The 25867-nt window shown below is 41.8% G+C and overlaps 1 protein-coding gene across 9 annotated transcripts in view; it reads right to left on the reverse strand.

Annotated features, from left to right (window-relative positions):
* Positions 1-3342: 3342 nt before the first annotated feature.
* The window catches only part of sif (still life), a 100630-nt gene continuing 78105 nt past the window's right edge, over positions 3343-25867 (reverse strand). For 4 of the 9 annotated variants that reach the window (XM_041775293.2, XM_041775295.2, XM_041775294.2 and 1 more), the window contains 13 exons: positions 23831-23982; positions 20583-20797; positions 16768-16938; positions 15529-15723; positions 15350-15458; positions 12973-13152; positions 12762-12899; positions 12538-12695; positions 12056-12436; positions 11730-11958; positions 11351-11618; positions 10644-10747; positions 3343-4069 (listed from right to left, as the gene is read on the reverse strand). In XM_041775293.2, coding sequence (XP_041631227.1) covers positions 3984-4069; positions 10644-10747; positions 11351-11618; positions 11730-11958; positions 12056-12436; positions 12538-12695; positions 12762-12899; positions 12973-13152; positions 15350-15458; positions 15529-15723; positions 16768-16938; positions 20583-20797; positions 23831-23982 — 2386 coding nt within the window. In that variant the 3' untranslated portion in view covers positions 3343-3983. Of the gene's footprint in view, positions 4070-6684; positions 10748-11350; positions 11619-11729; positions 11959-12055; positions 12437-12537; positions 12696-12761; positions 12900-12972; positions 13153-15349; positions 15459-15528; positions 15724-16767; positions 16939-20582; positions 20798-23830; positions 23983-25867 lie in introns of all 9 variants that reach the window. The other 5 variants (XM_041775296.2, XM_041775298.2, XM_070284851.1 and 2 more) reach the window with 3 other exon arrangements.

Genomic DNA, 25867 nt, shown 5'->3' on the forward strand with positions numbered 1-25867 from the left:
CAGTGGGTTTACAATGGCTAACTAGCATACATCTGAATTAGGTCAAGGTTGTGAGCACTCAGCAATTGCTAAGCCGAATTCAATATCTTTAGAATTAGATACGGAAACATCTTTTTTAATTACAGCTTACAATCAATTGTTGGGCATACCTAAAATATCACATAAATTGCACTTATGAAAGAATTCCATATAAACTAAGTAAATAAATAAAAAAAGATCCACAGCGTCTTTGTTTTTGTAAAACTGCTTAATTTGTGGGGAAAGCATTTCTTTTATTTTGGGCGCGCACTGTAGTTAGAGATGCAAGAAAAGCGATGGCACTATCGATACATCGATGTTTTAGTTTAGTTTAGTTTCCACATCCAGGTTCTCGTCCCCGCTTTTCTTATTGGGAGTTTCCTCAATAGCTATCGATATATCGATAGACAGCCGTTAAATTTAAAATTTTCAAGCTAATTTTATTATTATTTTAATAACAATACTTTTAACGATAATTAAAATGGAACAATTTCAAAATAAAAATATATATAAAATATTAAAAATTATTTGCTGATTAATTTCAAATCCGAGTGCATTTATTTAATGTTACTGAAATGCTAAAAATGTATCTAGAAATAAACCGCTCTTGATTTTATTTTTTTTTTTTTTTAATACTTTAATTAAAAATATTAGGAATAAATAGTATTTACTTCTGAAGAATTTTTAATTTTCCAGGTATGGTAAAGATGGGAAATAAAACGCTTTCGATTTCATATTTAGAATTGAAAATATTAAAAATAAATAGTAATTAGTTTGTGATAAATTTCAAGTCTTAATCTGTCTGAAATGCCAAAATTACTCTAAAAATGAAACGCTTTTGATTTTATTTTTCTTTTTTAAATTTCACATTTTATTTTCTTTTGTTTTTCACTTCAAAAGGATTTTGTAATTAATCATTTGTCACACATTTTCACTTTCCTTATGTTGAGTGTTAAGTTTGCATTTGCAATTGTATAATCATTGTGTAATCTTTTTATGTTCTTACGCTTGCATATTATTCATTGTTGTTTTCTTGTTTCTTGTTTTCAAAAAGTATTAACATCCATTGCATGTTCTTATATTTTTTATTTTGTTTCTGTGTTGTTGTTGTTCTTGCTGCAGCTGCTAAGTATGTTTGTTTTACAATTAAAATTGAATTTCAATGTGCTGCCCCACTTCGCGTGGCACGTTCCCAATGCGGCTGCCGTTGCTATTGGTTTCTGTTTTATAATCCCCATTTGGGATCATATAGACGAGTGTGTGTGTGTGTGTTACCCTCTGCTGCTCTGGCCGAAAGGAAGGTGTGTGGTAAGAGATATAACTAACAATTACGCTCGAAAACAAATCAGATATCCGATAACAATTTGTTAAAAGAGACTTCAGTGCGTCGTGTGCACACGTGAACTTAATTAAATGAGTCGAGTACATGGTTTGGTTCTCAAACATTCGTATAATAGTGACTATGTATATATATATTTAATAAAAATGCTTTAAAAATAGTCAAATGCGTACAAAAAGTTTCACGCCGCTGCGAGTGCTCGCATTCAAATGAGTGTTTCACATAATTTAACTATTTCATTTCGCTAGAGTCTTCCAACTGACTGACTGCACCTCTCGCCTGTGGTTGGTTGGTTGGGTCTGGGGGTTTTATCATTAATTAATATATTTATTTTACCGCTGTCGTCGACCTCGAACTTATATAAACCGTAAAAATATTGTTAAAACATTGTGATTCTCCTCTCTTTTGGTATCTTGGTAAATTTCTCCTGGTTTGTCCCGTGTTTGATTAGCATTCATCCGGCGGATGACCTATATCATTCGACTGTTTGTATACATTTAGAATTCTTTTTGTTGTATTTACTCGACTTCTTAGCTATAGCTCTCTATGGTAGTTTATTTTTTATTATTTCCTCCTCGTCTCCGTTCGTTTCGTTTCGTTTAATTAAAGTTTACCTTTTTGTATATTTAATTCAATTTGATTGGAAACCTAAAAAATGTTTTGATTATGTTTCGATTTGTTGCTACATGCTGGTTTTTAGGGGTAAAAAAAATGAATGAGTGTGAATGCCTGTCTCTAAGTACACTGAAAAACCAAAACCGTTGACAATCAGTGCCGGGGGGGAACAATAATAAAACGTGTACGTTCAGCAATTGGGGGATTTCATTGTTCCTGAATCGAATAACATCATCGAAGCTGCATTCACAACCAATTAATTATTATTTTTATTTTCCCATTTGGTGTGGAGTTCTCTCATGGTTTTTTCACTATATTATCATATTGTTTTTCGCTAATAATTCCCTCTACAAAAATGTGAAAACCATAGGTAGGTCTTGAGACATGTCAAGGAAATCAGGGGTTTAGTTCTTCAATTCAATTTGGTTCTCAAAAAGGTGCCTTGTCTATGGGGGAATCGGATTGATTGGGGTCTCCTTTGTTTAACTTTAATATAATTCTGTTTCGATTCTCGAGTTCTTAAAGAGTGTGTGTGTGTGTGTGTTCCAAGTGAAGTTCTTAATTATTATTGTAATTCTGCTAGAAGGTGTCGTCTCTTTTTTGCTTATATATTTACCTTTTGCTGCTTGTGTTTTTGCATAGTTTTGTTTTTATAGTTTGTATTTTAATTTATTTGCCCGCATTTAACGTGTTTTGAGTTTTACTTGCTGCCATTATTTTTTTTTTTTTGTTTTTGCTGATTGGATTCTGTGTGTGTGAGTGTGGGGGGTGTGGGTGTGTGGGAGAGGGGGCATCGAGCCCAATTTGCTTGTTATTATTTTTCGTTTTGTTAGTTTACCATTTAACATTTTGACTAAATTTTTGCTATTTTCGTTTTACCATTTTCGTTTATGTGTATGTGGGCTTTATGCATTTTTTTTCAGTGTACTTCCTACGAACTAAACATTTTCATTGCTGCATTTTTGTTGTTGTTTTTAATTGTTTCATTACGATTACGAGTGTGTGTATGTGTGGCTTAATTGGCTAAAATTTTCTTCATTAACCACCTTGGGTTTCTTTTTTGTTTTTCCTTATTTTTTTCTTTTTGCATTTGACTTTGTTTTTCTTTGCTTTGTTTTTTGTTTTGTTTTTATAATTTAAATTCTCTAAGCCTAAATACAATGGTTGCAATTTGTTTACGGGTCGTCTCCCTCCTCACGCCTGCGACAGCTTCGTCCTCTCGTCCTGTCCTCAATAAGTGTATGTATTTAAATCGAAATTACTTTCAAGTCTTTTTCAGCGACAAATGCATTTGAATTTGTTCTCGTATTTCTTAATCTGGTTTAATCTCCTTCCTTCTGCTTAGTTCATATTAAATCTGCTCAAAATCCTTCGCTTTAATTATGCTTTTATTATATGTTTTGCACTTTAAATACAATTCAATATAAATCAAAGTCTTCTCTTGGTTTTTTTTATTATTATTATTATTTCATATAGATTTTAGGTCTTCTCTTTCTAGGGGGGGGGGAACTCTCGCGAGGGAGTCCTTTTCGTGATGCGAAACGTAAACGTAAAACTGACAAAAAACTCTTCGATGTTTTATATCCTTTTTAGTTAAAAATGGCAGACAGACGGACAGGGAGGAGAGAGAGAGAGGGCAGAGAGGAGAGACAAAACAAACGTAAGCATTCTTCAACCGCATCCATTCCAGATGAATTAAATCACTGCATCTTCATCTCCCCAGGTGAGCTTGAAAAATGCTTTCGATTTGATTTGAACTCTGAACCCTCCTGTTTCTGTTTCTGTTCCTGCTCCTGCTCCTGCTGCCGCTTCACCGCTGCTCATGTTCTCTGTTGCCGTTGCCTTACACTTGATTAGTTAAAATTGAGAAATCGAACAAAGGATCTGAAGTTTTGAAGTTTGAAGTCGAAGCTGGCTAAGAGCTCTTGTGCCGGCTTTGCTTGGCTTAGCTTAGCTTAGCTTAGCTTGATACTAAATGTTTTCGTTTTGGTTTTGCTTTGCTTTTTCTGATTTAATTTTTCACATCGTCTTTGCGGGTTGTTGACTGTGGATCTGTGCCTAAATTTATCATGTCTCGTGGTTTCCACACCGGGGACCCTACAATAAATGAAAGAAAAGAAAAGATACAATGGAAACCATATATGAAAAAATATATGAAATATTTTCGGTTGTTTTGCAGAACTTAATTTGTAGTTTTTTCTGTTATTTTTTCTTCTCTGGTTCTTCAGATAGAAAATATAGATTTAGATAGCGAAAGAGTTGGACAGATACAGAGAGAGAGAGAGATAGAGAGGGTTAGAGTGGGAGGAGAAGCATCTCCATTTTGGTTATATACAGATTTTCACAGGTTAAAATGACGGCCAATTTGGGGGGTTCGTTCGTTAAAGTCGACAAAAAAAGCATGCAATCAAAAGGGCTGGGTTCTGGCGGTTGGGAAAGTATAAGCAAAACTAATTATTGTTTAATGTTTAATGAGAACTACTTCAAGCGGGCTTGCTACTCGATATAGTTGGGCTTGGGACTGGGGCTTAGTGGGGAGTGATTAACAACTAATTCAACAACTAATACGGGTGATTAGGTTTCTTTTTTTATTTATTTTTTTTTTGCGGGGAAGGTAGAGTTGTGTTGGCTAAAATGTTGACATCGCTTGATTTTAATACTTTGTATTCATTATTATTTTTTCTAGATTTTAGGTAATAATCACTAAGCACAGTTAGACCGGTCAATACCCGAATTTCTGATCAAAAGTTTTGCATTTTATGCCAACATTTTCCTTTCTGCCTCTGATGTATGCTTTTCATGTGGGTGTTTTCTTGCTTGGTTGAGGTTCAGGGCTCCAATTCGTCAAACAAAATGAAAGGTAGAAATTTATGTACATATAGATGCTGGGCGGGGAATAAGGGCTTTTCGTAATGCGTAATTCGTAATTTGGAAAATTTTGCGGTAGAGTGGCGACAGTGGCTGTGGGTGGAATGGTGAAAATTGAAATTGTTTCGCATTTTTGGTGTTGTAACCCACTTGCTAATTTCGAAATTAGTTTTCCAGATGCAAAAAGTCAAAGAGCGTGATTCAAAACGATGAATAAAGTTGGTGCATAGATGAGAGTTTCATAAAATTCAATTTGGTTTTAATTTTATTTCAGTTTGTTTCTGGCACAAAAAACTAGTTGAAAATGAAATTTCTGGCAAAATAATTGCGTTTTCATATACATATTTCGGTGTGTATGTGAGTGTTTTTAAAAAAATGCCGAATAAATTCTGGGGTATCTGGATACTGGAGAGGAGGATGGTGGCTGGTTGGTGTGGGGCACGTGTGTGTAACCATAAGACATATATATTATATATATAGTTAGTTAAATATATATAGTATAGAGATCGATTATAATGGACATGGCTCTCTTTCGGCTCTTTCGGCATGGCATTCAACAAGATTCTTTTTGGCATAGATCTTTGGGCACACTCTCTATATAGTGGTTAAGTCATTGAGAAAATGCAAAACGTTCATCAAATCGAAAAGGAAATATGCTAATTATTTATTTCTCGCAGGTTACTTTAGCTAATTATCAGGTAATAATCAAGCGATGCCAACTAATAATATCAAGTGTTTGTAACAGACACAACAGATACACAGAAACGCCAAAGACAATATAAATTATAAGATGCATAACGGCCGTAAATGTATATTTAAATTGGAGAAATTTTTTGTCTTGATGAACAAGACTAAAATCTTACAAAATCGTAAAATACAGAGCTCTTTCTAGTGATAAAAATTCCCTTGTCGTTATGCATCTTATAAAATATATAGTCTTTGAATACACGCTACGTAGATATGCACGCACACAAAGGCTCTGTCTCCCTTTTAAATAAAACCTAGACTCTGGAACTCCGACCTACTACGACTATATTATCTAACTGAATCAATTTGGAACTTTGGATTTTAGTTATCTTTGAGATAATTTGCGTGTATAGACAAAATGAAATATCACCCGTTTAATTGTTTAATTACTAATTCAATCCAAGTACTCAACGTCCTGGTCGTCGTCGTCGTTTGCCTAATTACAAATGAATATTGCACTTACCTGCTAAGCAACTACTAAACAAATATAGATGCATAACTAATTTTAGAGGGTGGAGGGGGGGTCAATTTTGGGGGCTGGATTCTCGAGGGTGATGCCTGGGCGGGATGGGCCAGAAAATCAACGCATAAAGTGCTCTGGTTTCCGTTCTTTGTCCGCTCTCTTATTTATTTGTGTGTATTTTATGCACATATTTGTTTATTTATATACTTTCCATACGCCATTTCGTTAATTGCATTTCAATTGCTTTAGTTTGCTGCAGTTTAGTTTAGTTCAATTTAGTTTAGTGCTGCGAGCTTAGAGGCTCTCTCGCCGCTTTAGTTTAGTTTTAACGTTTAGTTTGTTGATTTTTCGATTATTTGCTTAGTGGATTGCGAGGGTGTATGTGTGTGTGTGTGTGTGGATTACCGGTTAAATTTGATATTTGTTTTAGCTTTACTGTTACTCTTGAATGTTTCGCTGTCTGCGGTATCCGCTTATCGCTTATCCCTATTTAGTTTGCCTTTATTTTTGCATATTTTTTTCGAGTATTCCCGTTTTCCGTTTAGTTTAACATTTATGCTGTATGTATGTATATGCTGCTGTATAATATATATGTATATATATAGTATGTATATTCCATATTTACGATGTATACTTTGATTTTCGAGAGTGTTTTTCCATTTGATTCCATTCTTTGTTTTTTGATTTTGCTGCTGCTGTGAAGCCCAGTGTAAACTGTGAACTGTAAACGTTTTCCATTGAAGCTTAAACTTATTTATTTACGTTAGTCCGACTATTTTTGTTTTGTTTTGGTTTGTTTAATACTTTTGCTTTGAATTCTTGTTACAACAACCTGAAATTTTTTTGGTTTGACCCTAACCACGTCGTTTGCTATTTAGTCGAGAGTTTCGAGAGGGAAGATGTCTGGTTTTCTTCTGGTTTTTTCCTGGTTTCCCTGGCTATCTAGGTGTACATTCATATATATATAATTTGATTACCCATTTACTGAACATTGAGGTACGACTTACGATTATCATTCTCTTTGAATACATGCCTGTCTTGTATTCTTTTTATTGTTTGCTGATTTAATTGGAATTTTGATTTTTCAGGAGTGTGAGTTTTGGGGCGTATGAAAATGTTGTTGGAAAAACCTATGCGGAAAATGTAATATTTTTCATTCGATTTGCCCTTCGATTTGTATATGCATGTATATTTGTTTATATCTATATAAAAAACCTATAAAATCATACAAAAACCATATGCATTTGTATATGCAAATTATTTGTCACAACATTATTGGTACATACACACCGATGCCCTCATCGCACACAACATCATCCTTGTGCGTGCAAATTGGCAAAATTTTCTAACTAACTAATGTTTTTTGTCTTGTTTTTATTTTTTTTTAGTTCTCTAGTGATTTTTTTGATTCTACTTTATGTAAATAACCCTCTCATGTTAGGTATATGTCATGTTAACCCACGGAGTGTCGGCACTCAACTTGTGCCAGCTCAGTTTGCAGTCGCAAGGATCGTAGATTAGCAGAATTGCAGATCGTAGATTGCAGGTCCAAGGCCAGAGATGGATAATTAAAAATCTTTGGAGGAAGTGACACAGTTTCTTTCTTAATAGTTGGCTGCGACTTTCCTTTAACTTTTGCTTTATAGTTTTTCTCTTCGCTGTCTTATTTTTTCCCGCAGCTTTGTATATTTTTCAAGTTGAGTTTGCCATTTGTTTCTTTGTGTCTCTTAGTAGTTTGCTTGAGTGCGAGTATGAATTTCAACTTTAGTTTTCGTTGCTGCCGCTGCTGATGCCGCTGCTGATGCTGCTCTCTTCTGTTGTTTGCCCTCGTAATTACGGCACTTGAGTATTGTGTGTGCAACGCGGCGTATACGTAATATTTCTACTTGCCACCCCGAGGCGAGCGGAACTTCCGCCATTTTGTTTGTTAATGTGAACCAGCGACTGCAGGTGTGCGTATGCAGTAGTATGGGTGTGTGTGTGTGTAAGTATATGCTTGTAAATCATAGCGAAATGTTCGCGCTCAACTCGACAGCAACTTAAATAATTAACTGGGAAATGGTAGAAGGGAAAAGGGAGCTGGAAGCAGGGAGCAAGGAACTGGTATCTGAAAACTGGGCTCTGGAAACTGAATAGTGGTGGTTATGCAATCCGGCTTCTTGCTTCCACCTCGTCCTTTGATTAGTTTTCGGCATGAACTACGAATCCGAGGCTAAAAGAGTGACTTATGGCTAACACTTACACAACAAGAGTACGCGAGTTTAGGTTTCTGCATATTATTCCCCCAACTTCTGTAGAGAGTATATACTGTAGGCTAGTTCTTTGATTTCCATTTCAATCCCTTGTGTCTTGGAAGTTCGCTTCGATTACTTGGTTTCTAAATATGATTAGCATGGTGAGTTTACGTATATCTGAGCTGAGTTTGGTTAAAATTAGTTTGTTGAGGCATTTCGGGTTCTTGTTGTTCTCTGCTATTTGTTATTTGCTTTTAGGGATTGGGTCAATGATCTCTTATGTAAGCTTAGACATGGATCTCGAAGTAGTCGTGGCAATCCACACAGCCGCCGGGGGCCTCAACGTTGGACGCCCCCATCTCAGGCACAAATCCTATGCCTCCAGTGGCCGTTGGCTGTGCACTGACCACCACCATTCCCACTCCGCGTGGCGTCTTCTTCCGCGTGCGACTTTGCCGCACGCGGGACTTATGCTAGGAAGGTCTCTTTTGGTACAGGCAATCAATGCATGTGGTGTACTCCGGTGCCGAGGAGCTGAGCTGGTAGCCACCGGAACCCTGTGGATCATGCTGACAGCCACCTCCATATCCTCCCATATCCGGGACATAGCTCATGTACTGGTGCTGCTGCTGTTGCTGCTGGTGATGATGCACTGGCTGGGGAGGATGTCTGGGCAGAGGATCGTATATGGGCTGCGAGAAGGTGTTCTCCGCCGACTGCGAGCGCAATGGTCCCGAGCTGTAGACCACATAATTTCGCTCCGGGGACACACCATAAGTCCTGTGGCCGTAGGAGCTGCTCGTGGTGGTGCTATCCCGCGAGGTGGAGCGTTCCAGAGACTTGCTCAGCCTGCTCCTGGCACTGGTGCCACCTCCACCTCCACCTCCTCCTCCTCCTGCGTAGCGTCCTGTGGGAGCAGCGGCCACATAATGGTCGCTGCACGTCTGGTTGTCATAAACCGGATAGTATTGATACGTCTCCTGGGCTCCACGTGTCCTGGTGCCCGTCTCAAAGCTACCGTGGGCTGACATGCTTCGCTTGCGGCTGCCATGCGGCACATCCAGGTTGTGATCCGAGCCATCACGGCTATCGAAGCTGCTTCTCGGCGAGTGACGCAGGCAGGTGGCCCTGTCCGGCGACAGGTGATCCACACTGCTTCTGGGCGATATATGCGGCGACAGAGTCTCCACACTGCACACGTGCGAAGGTCCGCCCTTCTTCAGGCAGCTCCTGTCCGGACTCTTTGACTTCGACGGACTGGAAGGTGGCTTAAGGATACCCGGAGCGGGGCCACTTGGATGCTTCAGTATGCCGCCACCCTCGGAGGAGCGTCGTGGACTGGGAGTCCTCCTACCGCCCGATAGCCGATCTTGGGAGTTGTCCCGTGAGGAGCACACACTCAACCGCTTGCCCTGGTCACTCAAACTAGTGCGCGGCGACTTGATCTTGATGATTCTCACCGGGGAGCTGCCCTGGGATTTGCAGCGATCTGGAGAGATATATATTTGCCGCCGGCCACCCTTTACCTTGGTGGAGGCCGGACGCTCTGGGGACTTGGCCTTGAAGATCTTGTCCACTTTCTTGTCGATCACCACAATGTGCGAGGCCAGCGAGCTGGTGGCTTCCTCCTCGGTTTCGTCCTCGGATCGCTCCGACGGCCCTGTGGTGGTGCCTGTGCTGTCCGATTCGGTGGTTGGCCGAGAGCTGGGCGACTCTATGTCCACCACTACTGTCTGCTGTGTGTTCTCCACAATGGTCTGTGGTTCCGGCGACAAACTGGAGTCGTTTTGCTGCTGATCGCCGGCCTCCTCGGTCAGATCCTGTGGATCAAAAGCCTTCTCCCGTAGGCTCTCCATGTAGGCCACGATGTCACAGGTGCCGCTGTCGGCCAGATTCTCCTGCTCGAGGTCACTCAGGTGCTTGTCCATGAACCGCACCGTGGCGTCCGTCTCGGTTGGGTCGCGTCGGTCGCTTCTGTCACGTCGCTGCTTATGCATCGAGTCCCTGGCCTGGCCCGCCGGATGCTGGTGGACGACGGCCACCTGCTGGGAGGCGGCCAGTCGTTCCGCCTCGCTCTCAAAGATCTCGATCACCTCGATCTCCTGCTTGGGCGACTGTCGCGGCGATTGCCGTGGCGATTGACGCGGCGAGGGATGCAGGCTATGGGAATGGGCATGGGTCTGGGAATGGGACTGAGACTGAGACTGAGACTGAGACTGAGACTGGGACTGCATCTCTCGGTTATCGGAGGTGAATAAGCTACCACTACTGCCTAGACTTAAGTTAAAGGAGGCCGCCACCTGGGCGGCATGCGCCTCCGACTCCGACTCGAGCTCCGACTCGTCTGGGATGGGCTTACCTAGGTCCTTCATCAGCACCGGCTGGTAGCTGGCCGGCGGATGCGACGATTGTATCAAGCGCGCCTGGCTGCCGGTGCTGCCCACCGAGAGTGTCGAGGTGGTGCTATTATCGAGCGGCAGGATGATTCGGATGCGGATACGAGCAGAGAATGGAGAAATTCAAAGGGTCAAGCAATAGTCGAGCTTACAGACGGGACATGTGGATGTCTACTGAGCAACTGGATATAATGTCTTGTGGGAAAAGGTAACTCTTGGTTTTTATGATTCAAATCGAATCAGTAAATCAGTAAAAAACTAAAAAGTTGATTCCGCTTTAAATAAAGTTGCATTCTTTTAGATGCCTCTTCAGTTATCAAGTTAGTAAACAAACTTTAGCTTCAACAAATAAATATATAATTAATACGACTTATGCCCAGGACACTTAAAAGGTTTTCTTTAATAATTAAGACTATCGTTTTATTAAAGTTAAGTAGCTAAGATTAATTATTTAAAACTCAAAAGGAGCTGTTAAGTTCGTTATGAAAGATAAAAAAACTTTGAAGTTTTAGAAATCTCTTGAAAAAAACTTCATTTTTTAAGCCCCAAGTTGTTAATGCTATTTAATATTATTATGTATTTTATTATTTACTGCAGCATTTTAACTACTTCTCAGATTATTCCAGTTAGTCAGCAGATAACCAGGTTAGCAAAAACTCCCTAGACTTACCTCAGCGTCAGGTGATTGGGCGTGCGACCCAAAGTTGCCTTTGGCCTGATTGTGCCCTGCTGCGAGTCCTCCTCGCCCTCGGACTTTGTCCCCGGATCGATCCGCTCAATGTCCGAGCTATGGTGATGCAGATGCGGCTGCCGGATGGGCGGCGGCGGTGGCTCTCGAGGATGTGGATGCGGATGCCCATGGGCGTGGCCCTGCTGCACCTGCTGCACATGCTGTTGCTGCTGCTGCTGTTGGGGTTCTGGGGAAGAGCAAGTGATTTCTTTATGGCGGGACGAGTGATGGATGCGAGGTGCGATGAAGGAAGTTGTTAGCTAGCTTCTCGACAGGATCAAAGGGTTTTTTTACGCTGGTTTCATGGGACTCAACTCACCTGCCACGTCGCCCACTGTCTTGCTGCGACCGCGGAAACCCGCCGGCTGCATCTGCTGGCCGTGGGTGTGACCAGATGCATAGTGTACCACGCCCACGCTAGGAGGCAGATCGTCGGCCTCCTGGCTGCCCGACAAGTTGTCGTAGTCAATGTTGCCCGCCGAGTGGCGTTGCGAGCCTGACTTTTTCTTTGGCTTGCCCAGGGTGTGCGAGCCATGAACGATGGTGATCTGAAGGGAAAATTATTTAGAAATAAGTTTATTTATAAATAATTTATATATTATATTATTATTAAAATTTTAAACAAATTAGAATGATTGATTTTACCTGCTGCTTGGGTCTTTCCAGTGTCTGTGAGTTGCCCGCATAGCCCATGCCGGGGCCCATGCCCTGCGAGGAGTGTCCGGAGACGGAGCCGGAGCTGCCGCCAAAGTTCTTCATGGGAATTGACATATTCCGGACGCTCTCGCGTATGATCTGCCGTATGGTCTTGAGGAAGGCATTGCGGAAGTCGGCGGTGCTGTTGGACAGCACGTAGACCTTCTCGGAGCGGCGCTGCAGCTGAGAGCGCAGATGAATCAGCTCCCACAGGAAGTGTGAGTCCATGTCCTTAGCTGAGCTGGCGCGCACCTGAACCTCGGTGACGGGTATAAGCACCTGGTAGCGTATAATCTCCACCTCGTTGGTTGCATTCTTGCTCGAGACGCCCTGTTAAGGATAAAAAACAAAGGAAAGGGTTTATTAATAATTTGTTTTTGTTTGTATTATTTTATTTAATTTTATTTTAGTTTGTGATTTCTCTAGCTTACCATCAACTTCTTCTTCTGGCGCAGTCGCTCCTTGCAAAGGAACACCACTGCTGACTTGAACACAAAGCACATGGCATGCAGCTCCAGGCCCTTCTTGATTTTGCCCAGAAAGTCGGAGATGTTTAGCCATTCAACGCCGCCATAGTACAAGAGATCTCCTGGAAAACGATGGATATCTTTTATTTATATTTTATTTTAATTAATTTAATCAGAGGCTTCCTCACCTGGACTCAGGTCAATGGGCTGCTTGCAGGACTTCTGGTGCTGCCGGAACAGGTGATCAAAGATGGCGCCATACTCCTCATGAATGCGCTGCATCTCATTGATGTGCTCGGCCACCTTTTCCATGCCCTTGAGTGCCTCTGCAAGGGATCAGACCAAGAAAAAGAAGTTATCGTATGTCCTAGTTGATCCAAACCCTAAGCTATTACTCACCACAAAGATGGACATGCTCATCGGCCCGGGTATCGGTCAGGTTGCGCATCTGCTGCAACAACAGGGGATACTTGAGGATGCGTTGAATCGGCTTGATCAGATACGATTCCAGGGTGCTGCTGTGCTGCTGCTTGGGATTCCGGGCAGCCAGAAACTCCTGCAGGGCGTGGTTGCCTTCGTCTGGAGATAAATGGATAAAAGAGAAAATGGTTGGTGGGAAATGCAAATTGAGACATTTGCCAAATGATTCGATTTCAATGGACGCTCGTTCGAGTTGGTGTAATTAATTGCGACGCTGGCCCATTAGAGTAGATGCCAGGCCCTGTTCCTGCAACCCTCGTCCCGCCGGATTACAGCACAAGGATATGCAGTTACGGCGTAGCAACGTCGACAAGAAAATGTCATTAACTTGTTCTTATTGTCAGCCGAGTAGCAGCTTTTGATAAAGGCAAAGTCAAAGCCTGTCAGCAGCAGGAGCAGCAGGCAACACCAACTGGAATAGGAGGTGGGAGTGGGACCAGGAGATGAAGCTCAAGCTGGAGCAGATTTACGTCTAATAGCGTGTCCTTCTGGCAGCCGACCGACAGGTCTATCTCCTGCCTCAGCCACTCCAATCCGCCCCTGGATTCTCCTGCTCTTGCACGTAACGAAGGCACTTAAGTGCACTTCTTGCTATAATTAATTATCCTTTCAACTTTTTGCATAAAATTTCATGCAACAGCCGGGTGCAGAGCTCCACCTCCAACTCCCCCATCCCGCTCGAGTGGATGATGCTACCCGAGTTTCCAGGACGAGGAGGGGAGCCTCCTTGTTACCTTGACTACCCCACTGCAGCTCAGCTCATTGATTGCAAATATTGCGCATATATTTTTTACCTTCAACGCTTTTGATTAGCTGCAACCCTGTCCCGACCCATCCGCAGATGCATCAATCAAGGGTGATAAGGGTGCACAGGGTTGCCAGGGATGCGGTTGGGTGCAAGGATATGTAGCAATGAGGATGGGAGAGCAAAGCCCACCTCTTCTCCAGCTGTTTGCTCGAGTGTTTTTAAGCTTGGGACTAAGTCTAATTTAATTATGACATGTTGTCGCGCGGCAGCCTTTTATCCGGCTCACTGCAAGGCAGGCTTAGTGGGGTGCATCTCCTGCTCCATCCCCGCCTCGTGCTCGTGCTCGTGCTCTTTTCATTCCCCCATCTCCACACAGAAGTTCTGGCTGGAGCTCTGGCATAGTTTTGGGTCGCCATTTGTAAGCGTGTCATAATTCTACAAGTTTAATTAACAAAAGATACTTGACAGTTGCCGCTGCTGCCTTGGCATGAATATGAATATGCTGCCAGCACCCCAGCTTGGCCCCTTTTTGGCTGGGAGTTTGCCTTTAGTTTGCGGTTTCCACCGGGGCGGGGTGTCCTCGTCCTCGTCGTCGTCGTCGTCGTCATTTGCGGTTGTAATTATTCATTTAACTTGCAAATCATTTTAAAGGGAGCGAAACGCGTAAAGGAGGGGGCCACCGGGGCGTGGCACAATTGAAGCGAATAGTTTGCCAATTGTTCGCTCTGTGGGTTCAGCTCGCTTCTGTTCGGTTCGGTTGTTTGACTTTTACAAGTTTCTTGCTCAACTCGAACTCAAATAGACTTTGACGCTTGACGCTGATTGCAATAGTTGAAGCTGTACATACACACATGTCTGTACAGCATACAGGGGGGGGGGGGGGGGGGGGGGGTGAAATGTTAATTCTCCGCCCCGAAAAAGGAAACTTTTAATCACAACACATTTCTTTTTTTTGAGGGTTGAAAGAACCCTCTCGGCACTCGCAGATATATTTGTTTGGGTCAAGGATGTTTCCCCTGCATTAATTATTGCTTTATTTACATTTCATTCCCCACTATCTCATTTACGAAGCAAATTAATTCGTTTATGTTAATTGCATTAACTAGTCGTCCCAGATATTTTTGGCTTTATTTTCGAGCAAATAAAATATTCATGAATGATAATTCTGGTTAAGGCTAGTCCTGGATATTTTTAGCTAATTAAGTTAAAGCAGCTACCGGATTCTGTTGGCTTTCTTAAAGCTTTTTTAGTAGAAATTTACTTTAATTTAAACCAGATTTGTCTCAATTTGCATGACATCTTCCATGCTACTCTCGCTATAACAATGCAAATGACTATATTTCCTGTTAATGGATATATTTAATTTAATTTATTTTTTATAGAGAAAACGATAGTAATTTTATTTGTTGCCTCAATTGAAATATGCAAATGAACATCTACTCAAATGGTATATCGTATTTAATGTAATTTGTCTCTCTTTCCCTGTCTATATGTGAAAATAACTTGATTTGTCTGGGGTTGCTGCTGGAAATTAAATGGAGTACTTACTTGGATGCAGAACCTTCTGCGCCTTGCTGTGACTGGCACAGAATGAGGAGTACAGCTTGAAGTGATTGACGTAATACAGAAAGGCCGAGCCAATGGCAAAGAGTACATTCTACATGAAAAAAATAAAGATTGTTGCAATTATAAAACGAAAATTATAAAATCCGGATATCAAAACCCACCCTGAACTGCCCGCAGTGCTCAAACTTGTTGAACTCTGGCTCCAGGCCCAAGGACTCCTCCAGATTCTGCAGGAACTGGCGCTGGAATGTCACGATCTCGTGGATGTTGCCGAACAGCGCATTGATCTCGGCATTGGAGAGGAATGTCTCGCGTTTCATGGGCTCCAGATAATGCTCCAGCAGATTGTTCAGATGCTGCAAAAAGGGGATAATATATATGTATATGTATATCAATGAAGCATAAAACGAAGCAAGCAATATACTTCAAGAGACGCCGGAGAAAATGCATAAATTAAATTAAAAAATCAACGACCGTCGTCGGTCGCCGGCCTGCCGCCCACTCCTACCGATTTTGGCCACAACAATTCCCGGCGGAGTTGGCCAGCAGTTATGCTTGGTTGGTGGAAACTTTTTAGTTTTGTGCCAGTTGGCGAAAAACATGAAACAAAAAGGAGTGCACAAATACTGTAGCATAGCCACAGGCGCGCGCTTTCATTTGGAACAATACTTCCGGCAGAAGGCTGGGGCGTGGCCGCAGTCCGCGGTCCGCAGATAAGACCCAGAGCCTTCGCTGTTGCCGCAACGGCGCTTTACATAATTTCTAAATTATAATAATTATTTGTATGCTTCCTGGCCCAGGACTAGACCACGCCAGACCAGACCAGACCAGACCAGACCAGGCCAGGCCGTGAGCAAAACCAGACTTGGAGCTGGCTTAAAGCAAACAGTGGCAAGGAGAATCGACAGAAACAGAAAGAGAAACAGTAGCAGAAACAGAAAGAGAAGCGTAGCGACACAGTTAAAGGATTAAAATTTGCATTTTTAATTGCAAGGCGGACTTTATGCCGCCCCGCTCTAATGAACACAAGTCAGTGGTCGATGCTGGGATTTGCGTTAAAGTTGGCTCTGGCTACACTGAGTGGAAAAATGTAATGCCTGGGGATAGTTTTTGTGCGGAATTATTAATTCAGGATTATTAAATGGTAACTAAGGAGATTTATAGACCACTTAATGTATTAAGAGATGCTTTTGTCTTGTAAAATTTTTTAAGGAAAATTCTATGAAAAAGTTTCCAGTAAAATCTTAGATTTTTGAAGATGCACATATATATATATATAATAATTTATATTAAATATGTTATCTAAAGAAGTTATACATTTTCCGGAAGTTGGGTCCTAATTTTCTCAGTTTCTTCTCTCTATTTTAACTTTTACTAATTTTATTTAACTGTACACTTACCTTAACGTAGGTGCGTTCCGTGTCCACCAGCTCCATTACGACTTTGCGCAGCTTCTCTGCATCGGTTAGCTGTCGCGATGGGGTCAAAGCCGTGGTCGACACCGATGAGGTGACCGAGCCGGTGGGGCTCGATTTGCGTGTTTCCTGGGGTGAACGACAAAATCCGGTAACCTTAACACAGGTTCACAGGTCAGGTTCAAGTTGTTGTTGTTGTTGTAACAGTGGTGTTGTGTGGTTGGTTGTTGTAGTTGTTGTTGTTGTTGTTTTGGTGTGTTGATTGTTGCATGATGAGGAGTTGTTTCGTGACGACGAAAGGATCAAAAACCCAAAGAAAGAAGAACAGAACGAAAAGAGATGCGAGCGCGTGAAAAGGAGACACACACAAATAAATGGCAATAAACTAAAATGAAGTTAGCCATGAGAGATAGATACAGAATAGCGATAGTTTGCAACACCCCCAGTGAGGGGGGTGTGGGAGGGGTTTTTTAGGGGTTGGATATCGTGAATTAAGGGGTACTAAAAAAGGGCTGGAGGGGATGGTTGCCCGCGGCCACTTTAAGGAGACACCGAGACAGCTGCGGTTCTAAATGACTGTCACGTCCTTGTCCAAGTTTGCCAGCCAAAGTGTTTGTGGGTCTCAATCCCAGTCCCAAACCCAACCCCAATCCCCTACACTTCTCCCTTTGGCATTCCCGATCCCCGGAAAGTAACTATCTGACATCCGAGGGATACGTACACCCATCCACTCGGGTCCTTGTGTGCGCGGTTACAAGCACATTTGGCACTGACAGTTGACGCTTGACGGTTGACATACACAGAGCTTACAAACGTGTGTGTATATGTACATGTGCACCCCCTATTACGACACCCCCTAGTTTTGCATTAAGACGTAGTGCTGGAAGCGGGCCTCCTCCTTGAGCCTTGAGCCATCTCTCTTGACTTTTCTCCTATTTGCTCAGCTCTTTTGAGCCCCCTCTCCTGTACTCTTTACAGGCACAGCGAAAAAAAGCTGTGGGAAAAAGTGTTAAATGGAGCATTCCTGATAAATTGACTGAGCACGAGAGCAGCGGCAAATGAATTTGCATTGTAAATGCCTAAACAAATAGAACGCTAACCTCGAAAGAGGTCTTGAACTTGAAGCCAGAAAAAAGGAATGAAATGCTTGAGAAAGCCAGAAATTACTTGGATTTGAATGAAACCAGGCTAAGACTAAGGATGCACAGAAAGAAGCGAATGCTTCACAAATGCGAATTCATAAATTAAAGAAATATGTTTAGCTCTAGAAGTTCAAGTTTGTTTAATTTAATAAACTGACTTAATTAAATTTATACAGAGTGTGTATCAATTATTTCGAATATGACCAAGGCTTATTTAATTGTTTAATTAAGCTAATCCGGCTCGAAGGACCAATTTCTGTTGGGAAACGGATCACGCTTTGTCTTTTGTTTTGACGCATTTTAAGACATGCAAAATTACTTTAGGTTTATCAGGAAAATTTTATTAAAATGGGTTTTCTGTTTCTCAAAACATGACACTTTGTGCATTTAAAGCTCTCGAAACTCATAAAATAAATATAGTACATACATATATACTATTATCTGTATCTCGAAGAAACATCATTATAATTTGTATCTATGCCAAGTGACACATTTTGGGATCAGGTATATCCATCAACTCCATTTTATTATCTCTCTGTGTGTAGACAGAGTTATCGCTTTGGATTTTGTGGCACTTAATCTTGGCTGCAAAGTTCGTTTGTCACGCTGCCATCACTATAGCTCCCTCTCTTTCATAGCCCCCTTTTCTTTACCCATGCCCTGTCTCTGTCTCCGTCTTTGTCCCTGTCTCTTACCACCCCATTGCAATTGCAGTTGTCATTGTTTTGTTGCTGTGCACTGCAGCGTCTGTTTTCGTTGTTGCTGTTGCATTGGCATTGTGGAGACATTTCACTTTTATGCAGCTGCACTTTGTGTATTGTATTGTGCTTGCCCCTCGGTCTCCCTCGACTATAGCGTTCTCTTTCCAGCTTTCTAGGGGTCTCTTTCTCGCAGCAGCCGCTTGTTCTTGTCTACTTTTAACTGTTTTATTGTTCTGCATTTTTGCGCTGCTCTCCTGATTTGCATAAGCGACGCCGACCCAAAAGCCAACAGGCGCAGACGGGGATAAGAGGAGGTGGGCAGGTGATGGGGCGGAGGAGCACCTGGTGGCGGCCAGGTGAGACAGAGATGCACCTGCTGGCAGCTTGTGGCGCTGAGTGCCCACATTGTTGCCAACGTTTGCCGCTGGCCTGGCCCAAAGATGAAAAATTTGAAAATGTCTTGAAACTGGCGCGCGAGCTCTTCGTCCTCGTCCTCGTCCACGTCTACGTCCATGTCCACGTCCTGTGTGAAATGTCAACTTGAATTAAAAGGATTCCTTATGTAAGACAACACCCTGCACCCGGCAACCTTCTGCGACTCCCCCCGCTGTGGCAGCAGTGTGTTTGTGTGTCACAGTGTTCAAGTATCATTAAATGAAGTGGGTTTCTGCCAGTTTCGAGCACACTTGGGGAAAGCATATCCAGAAAACAAAGTGCATTCTGTGGCATCTTTGCTTGTTGTTCTATCTGTCTCCGAGACAGGCCTGCTGCTCTGTCCTGTCCTGTCCTGTATATATATATATATATATGTATATATAGATATCCTTGATATTTTTATGCTCTGGGCTGTGTGACGTTTATTGTTTCGGCGAAGGATCTCCTTGTGGCTAGGGCCCAATAGGCCAAATTTGCCATGACATCTTGAGATGTGTCGAGACACGACTGAGTCCCATGTCCTGCGCCTTGAGGCAGGCCTCTGCCTCACTGGCTTCCTGCCACGAGTACACTTCTCTCCTGCTCCTGATCCAGCTTCTTCATGCCGCACACATCTTTTTGTGCAAATTTCAATTTGTGCACATTTCAATCACAAGTGCTCATTGGGGAGTTTTCCGAAGCCGCCCCAGAACCCACTCACACATCCCTCTAAAAGCCACCCAGCGACCGTCATGTTTGGCGCTCGTTTTAATAGTTTCCGTTTCCGCTTTGCGAGTTCAAAGCAATTTGATTTGCCTTCCAAGTGGCAAGTTCCTGTGGGAGGCGCCACAGGGGGAAGGGGGCATAATTCTAAGAGAGGAGGCGGAACTGAGATGGGGTTTGGGTTGGGGTTGTTGTGCAAAAAGGGGTGCTAAAGGGGGTCATGGGGGTCGAGATTCGTGTTTGCGTTTAGTTACCCCCCCTATTCTCGCACTGTGAAAATACGTAAATTCAGGAGGGCAAGCTCCTTGACTTGGAAACACTTAATGACTTGAGTTATATTTATCTTTAAATAATATTCAGCAAGCTTATCTAGCTATCGATATAGAATTTATCAGTTGAAAGATAGAGCAAGGGAAATTGTTTTTGAAATAGCTTTAGTTCATTTGAAATATATATCTTTAAGATATTATTTAGATAAATTTCTGAGACTTATATATTTCATGACTTCTTAGGTTTTTCGGTGTTAACATAAGTAAAGTTGCACTATTTTTGTAATTTTCTTACTGCAATTTAATAATTATTATATTTTTTAATAAAGAATAAAACCTGCTTTTTCATATAAAAATTAATTATTTACTCTACTTAAACTCAACACAATACTATCTTTAATTAAAGTCAAGCTAGATACAAATTATTTAAAAATATAGACATAAAGATTTTCCTTTGTCAACAAAGCTGCCTCCCAATTCGGAGTTTCTTTCAGTGCATTTCCCCCCAAGATGGCTTGCTTCCCCACCGCATTTTCGGGCACTGCACTTACTTGCTCTGCGGTCTTCAACAGATTCTCAATCTCGAAGCTGCTCGTTCGCGACGTGGGCTTGGCCACGCCCAGTCCGCCCATGCCTCCCATGCCGCCCATTCCGCCCACAACCACGCCTCCACCGGCCGCAAGTTGTGCGGCCATGGCAGGATCAACGAAGGAGGGGGCAGGCGAGGACTCGGCCTCCGGCGAGTACAAATCCTTGCTAGTGCCATCTGGAAGGAAGATAAGCGAATGTTGTGATTAAGCGTTATTATTATTATTATTATTATCATTACAACTTTTATTATTGCTATGGCTATTATTATTCGTTGTGTGTGTGTGCGGCACGCGAATATCGATTAAAGAGCCGCTTTTTCGGTTATTTGTTGCTTGTTAATTTTAAATTCCATGTTTGTGCAGTAAAAGGGCGAAACGAAGGAATTTCAATACTGGCGAAAATGGTCTACCGCTCTCTCTCTCTGTCTCCGCCCTGTGTTATTCCCGGCTCAAAGCCGAAAGTAATAACGACAAAAAACAGCCAGAAGCAACACAGCAACAGCAGCAGCAGCAGCAACAACAAGCCGTAATGATTATTGCTGCAATGTGTTTGCCACAACGTCCACACACTCAGGACGAAGCAAAAAGGATAGTGGAGAGACAGGGGGAGCCAGGGGGAAACGAAGCTTTTAACCAAAAAAATTTATGGCCCATACATATGAGGCCAACTCTCTGGGAAAGCCCACTTGCACTCAGCAAAAAGGCAGAGACTCCCAATAAAGAACTTACCACAAGTTTTTTTTTGTTTTGTTTTGGGGAATTTGTAATCTAAAAACTAGATGCATGGCAACTTCTTGATGGAAGATTTTTGTGGTGCAAAAACTAGCAAAGAATTATAAAGACTACACATATTATTTCTTGCTAGAAGAGAAAAGTTGCACAAAGTTTTGCATATTGAGTTGGCAACAACAAGTTGCCAACAAAAAGAAGGCTTAAACAAGTCAGAGGTTTTAGCTATAAAGTGAGTTTTATTTTAGACAAATTTTATAACCATTTTGATAAAAGAAGATATTACTAGAGTGCTTAAATATGTCAGAGAGGCTTATATATAAAATGGGTTTTGTTTTAGACAATATTAATATATTATCATTTGTCAAGAAACTACTTTTATTTGTACAGTGTCTCTCTATCAGAATATATATATTTTCCAACCAGTCGTTATGTGTTTTCTGTGGCTTGTAGTGGAAGTAGTTTGCCAGCGCCTGGGAAGCATTTAAAAATCATGTCCTTGAACACCGCCTTGGTGTCCTGCCGTCTTTGCTCCTGTTGTCTTGGCTTGGCTCCTCCTGCATGCAAATTTGCTGGCAACAAATTTTATGAGCATTTTCTCTAAAATTTGACACCGCACACTGGGGTGTGCGTGTGTGTGTGTAGTTATTGGAAACTGCCGCCGCCTTATAAATTTCAGTTTGCGGTCTCTCCTTTGGCAAACTGCACGTAGTCCTGGAGTCCTTAGGTCCCGGGTGCCTGGGTCCTGTGAGCTAATAACTCGTGGACGTGCCAAGCCGAATTTGTCGATGGCAAATAACTTTAGCAGTTTTAGTGGCTTTAAATAAAGTAAGACTCGCAGTTGTTTATGGCACGAAGATACGCTCGAGGAGCTCTCAAGTTGGGCCACTTTTTTCTGACCCCCCGTCTTCCTTTTTATTTGGAGTGAGTTTTTTCCTCTTGGCAGGATACTAAACAACTTGGCACAAGACGTGCATAGTTTCTTGTGGGGTTAATGATCCCTTGAATGTTTTCCAAGTTTTTGGCCGGAAATCGGAGCTCTTTTCTCGGTGGGTTAACTTGCTGTAACTTTTTTTTGGGTTTGCATTTCGGTAATTTAATACAACTAATTGGCAAGTTTGTGGCTGTTGGCAAGGTATCAATATCAACAAAATCCCTGACAATGAGTGTGAAAATTAAATTGAAATTGCTGGCTTTTTTCAGTAGGGAAAAAATGGCCTGTAATCAGTTCTCTCTTTCATTTCGTCCTTTATTTTTGAGCCACTAGGATATGTGTGTCAAAAATAAAAACGGAGAAATAAATATTAATACTCAGCCACACACACAGAGTCATTTAATTTCTGCTACAATTTTACTTTTTTTTTATATTTTTTATTTTAATTCTTTTTTTAGTGTTCGTTCTGTGCCTTTTAATTGTTTGCCGCAACAAAAAAGTTTCATTTTGTGTGCAACACACCACGCTGTTGCCCGTTGTTGATTCTCTTATTGCTGTTGTTGTTGCTGTTTGCCGCTGCGTTTGTTGGTTTTAATTGTTTTGTGTTCTTAGCCACTTCGGCTTTTTGAGTGCAGTGCAGCGTGTGTGTGTGGGATTGCACTGATGTGGGTGTGTGTGTGTGTGCAACACTGAGAGAAGTGAACAATTTAGCAAATAAATTGTAAGACTTTGCTTTATTTTTTAAATTTTATTTTGTTTAATCAATTGCAAAGTTTTAGTTTCTAACTGATCTCTTATGGCAAATTTAATGTTTGTTTTTATTTTATAAAATACTTCTGAAATTCACATATATTTTCTCTCAGTGCCTGTACATATGTACGACTGCAGTTTGTAATCCTGTAATTATGTAGTTGGTTGTTGCGAAACGACACACACACCCGCACATGCAATCCTTTCGCCCCCGCTTTTCCTCCTTACTTATTGATGTAATTGTTGTTGTACAAGGGATTCTCTCTTTCTTTCTCTTTTTCCTCTCTCTCTTTCTTTCGCTCACCCCCACCCTGTTGCCATCTCTCTCGCTGGCCGTTGTCTAGAGAGCCAGCATTTAATGAAACAAAAAAAAAAGTATATATAAATTACTTTAATGAACTTTACAAATTCGCATGCATGCCCGGAAATGCGCTTTTTCGTTTCCTGCATGCATGGAAAGAGAGGGCTATACGGTGAGTGAATGAGAGGGGTGTATGGGTGAGGGGCGTGCAGGCAGAGCGCACCTCAACGTTAAGGCTCGTGGAGCCGGAGCCCAAGCCAGGCACGGACACGGATACGGACATGGACACGGAACCGTAACCATAGCCGTGCTTAGTATGCTTTTGTTGTGCGAGTAGCTGATGAATGCTGCCTGCGGTTTTCCACGCTTCCCCTCCCCCGTTTTCCCTTCAGCTCCCCCTCTTAAATGTTTTAAAACGGCCGAATTTCCACACACAACGATTTTGAGGTTACCCAGGGGAGAATTCTTTTGGCATTAAGCAAAGTGGATACTTACTCCAACCGGGGGCCGGAACAATCAGTCCAGTTATCATCTCCTCGCTCATCACCGGCGGATCTGTGGGCGGCGGTGGGCACACCAGCGAGTCAATCATATCATCCGTAACACGCATGATCCCCACTAGATCTGGTGGCTCTGTGCGCGAAGACCTGCAGATAAATGAATAAGGATAAATCGGAGATTATAGTCAGCGTTCTGGAGTTGGTAATAGTATAATTTCTGCAATGGGAATTAACCTTAATAAGAAAGGGAATACTTTATAAAAAAGCTCAGCCACACCTGGTTGGATTCGCATTAAATCGATATGAATTCACATATTAATTAAAGATATTTTTTGTGTGTTAATTAATACGAATTGCAAGGGGTAAAAAACAGTTTCAACCAAAACTTTTTATATATTCTACTCTTATTTTTTTTAGTAAAATATTAACTATGCTTTCAGCTGTTTTCGTTTTTACTCCGGTTTATTTTATATTCTTAAAAAATTAAAGTTATTAATTTACATAATAGTTATCCAATTAGAGAATTATAAAATGAAAAGACTGCATGTGAAAAACAATTTTAAATTCTTGAAAACCAATTGCAGATTTCCGGAAAATGCAATTTTAAAGTGAAAATTGTATAAAAAATCTATTTTAAATTGATAAACTTTTCTTTCAATAGTTTATTTGCTTATAATAAAAATAAATAATAATAATTTCAAGGACAGGAATTTGAAAATAAGCCTTAAGTTCCCGTAGTAGCTTCCATTTTAGGGATAAAATATTATACCACGTTACCAAGATAATTGCCTTATAGTATATATTCCTCTCGACTCTCATTTATAGCTCCTTTTTCCATGATTTTTTTTCACCGTGCAGTATTTGCATAATTTCCGTTTCTGACCCTCCTGACAAAACCAAACAAATGAACGTATAGCAACACCTGAAATGGATTCCGGACAACCGACTTCGGACTGCCGTGACCTTTTTCTGTGTCAGTGCGCGAAATTAGCAAAAGATGCGGAAAATGCTCCCAACGTGCATAATTTGAATGGACGACGAATGGCTGGATGGGGCTGAGCAGGATGAGGATGAAAACTGGGGGCGAGGACGAAAACTCAGAGCAGGAATGGGCGCATTTGGCTCTACAAACGCTTAGCACAAAAGCTTTTCTGTTTTCGTTTGCCATAAAGAGAAGCTAATTAGGCTATCAAAATGCCGTTCGGCTGGGTGGCGGAAAATGGGGTGTGGGGGTAGAGGAAGGGGAAGCTGGAAAACTGGTCAGAGTCGGAGGGCAGATGGTCAGCGAGTCGGAACAAAGTGAACCCGTGGACCACGTTCTAACTGCATGGCCAGCCAAAGAACGTGAAGTGGCAACGTGTTTGGGTTACGGCTTTCCATTTTTGTGCCAGTAACCCCCAGTCACCATCCCCCCTTTCTACCCCCAGTAACCCCCCTCTCCCTGTAGCTGGGTATCCCCTTTACATACATTTTCCAGCTGCGGCTTGAACTTGTTGTTGACTTTGCTGAAAAACTATAAACCAAAAATGGTTCGAAAATGTACATGGAACATTTTTAGGTTCAAAATCTCTTTTTTTTGCAGCCCGCTTTCCTTTCCGTTCGTGCTCTTCCTTTTTTTTGTTTGATTTGTTGCGAAACAATTTTTGGTACTGGTTTAGTTTCCCCTTTTCCCGGTTCTGTTTTTTTTTTGTCCATCGGGGAAACTTCTTATAGTGTAACATCATCAAAAATTGGCAAAGCTTGTCGATTGTTGACATTCTGGGGTGTGTGAGTGTGTGTGAACTTGATGTGGCTGTTGTGGCTGCCAGAGCTAGAAAGCTTGATTGCAAAATGTTTTTAATTAACAACATCAGCAGCTGTGGAGCTGCTTGCAGCTGCAGGTTGTGGCTTTTATGGGTTTTTTTTTCTTGTGTAATATTATACCCCGTCAGCTGAAGGAAATCAACGGAAATGCCGTCAGCTTCCTTCAGCTTTATGAGCTATATAAAAGGCGAAATGGACACAAATTTCCACACGATAAGGAGAACAATGA

This window comes from Drosophila kikkawai, chromosome 3L (assembly GCF_030179895.1).
Source record: "Drosophila kikkawai strain 14028-0561.14 chromosome 3L, DkikHiC1v2, whole genome shotgun sequence".
NCBI lineage: Eukaryota > Metazoa > Arthropoda > Insecta > Diptera > Drosophilidae > Drosophila > Drosophila kikkawai.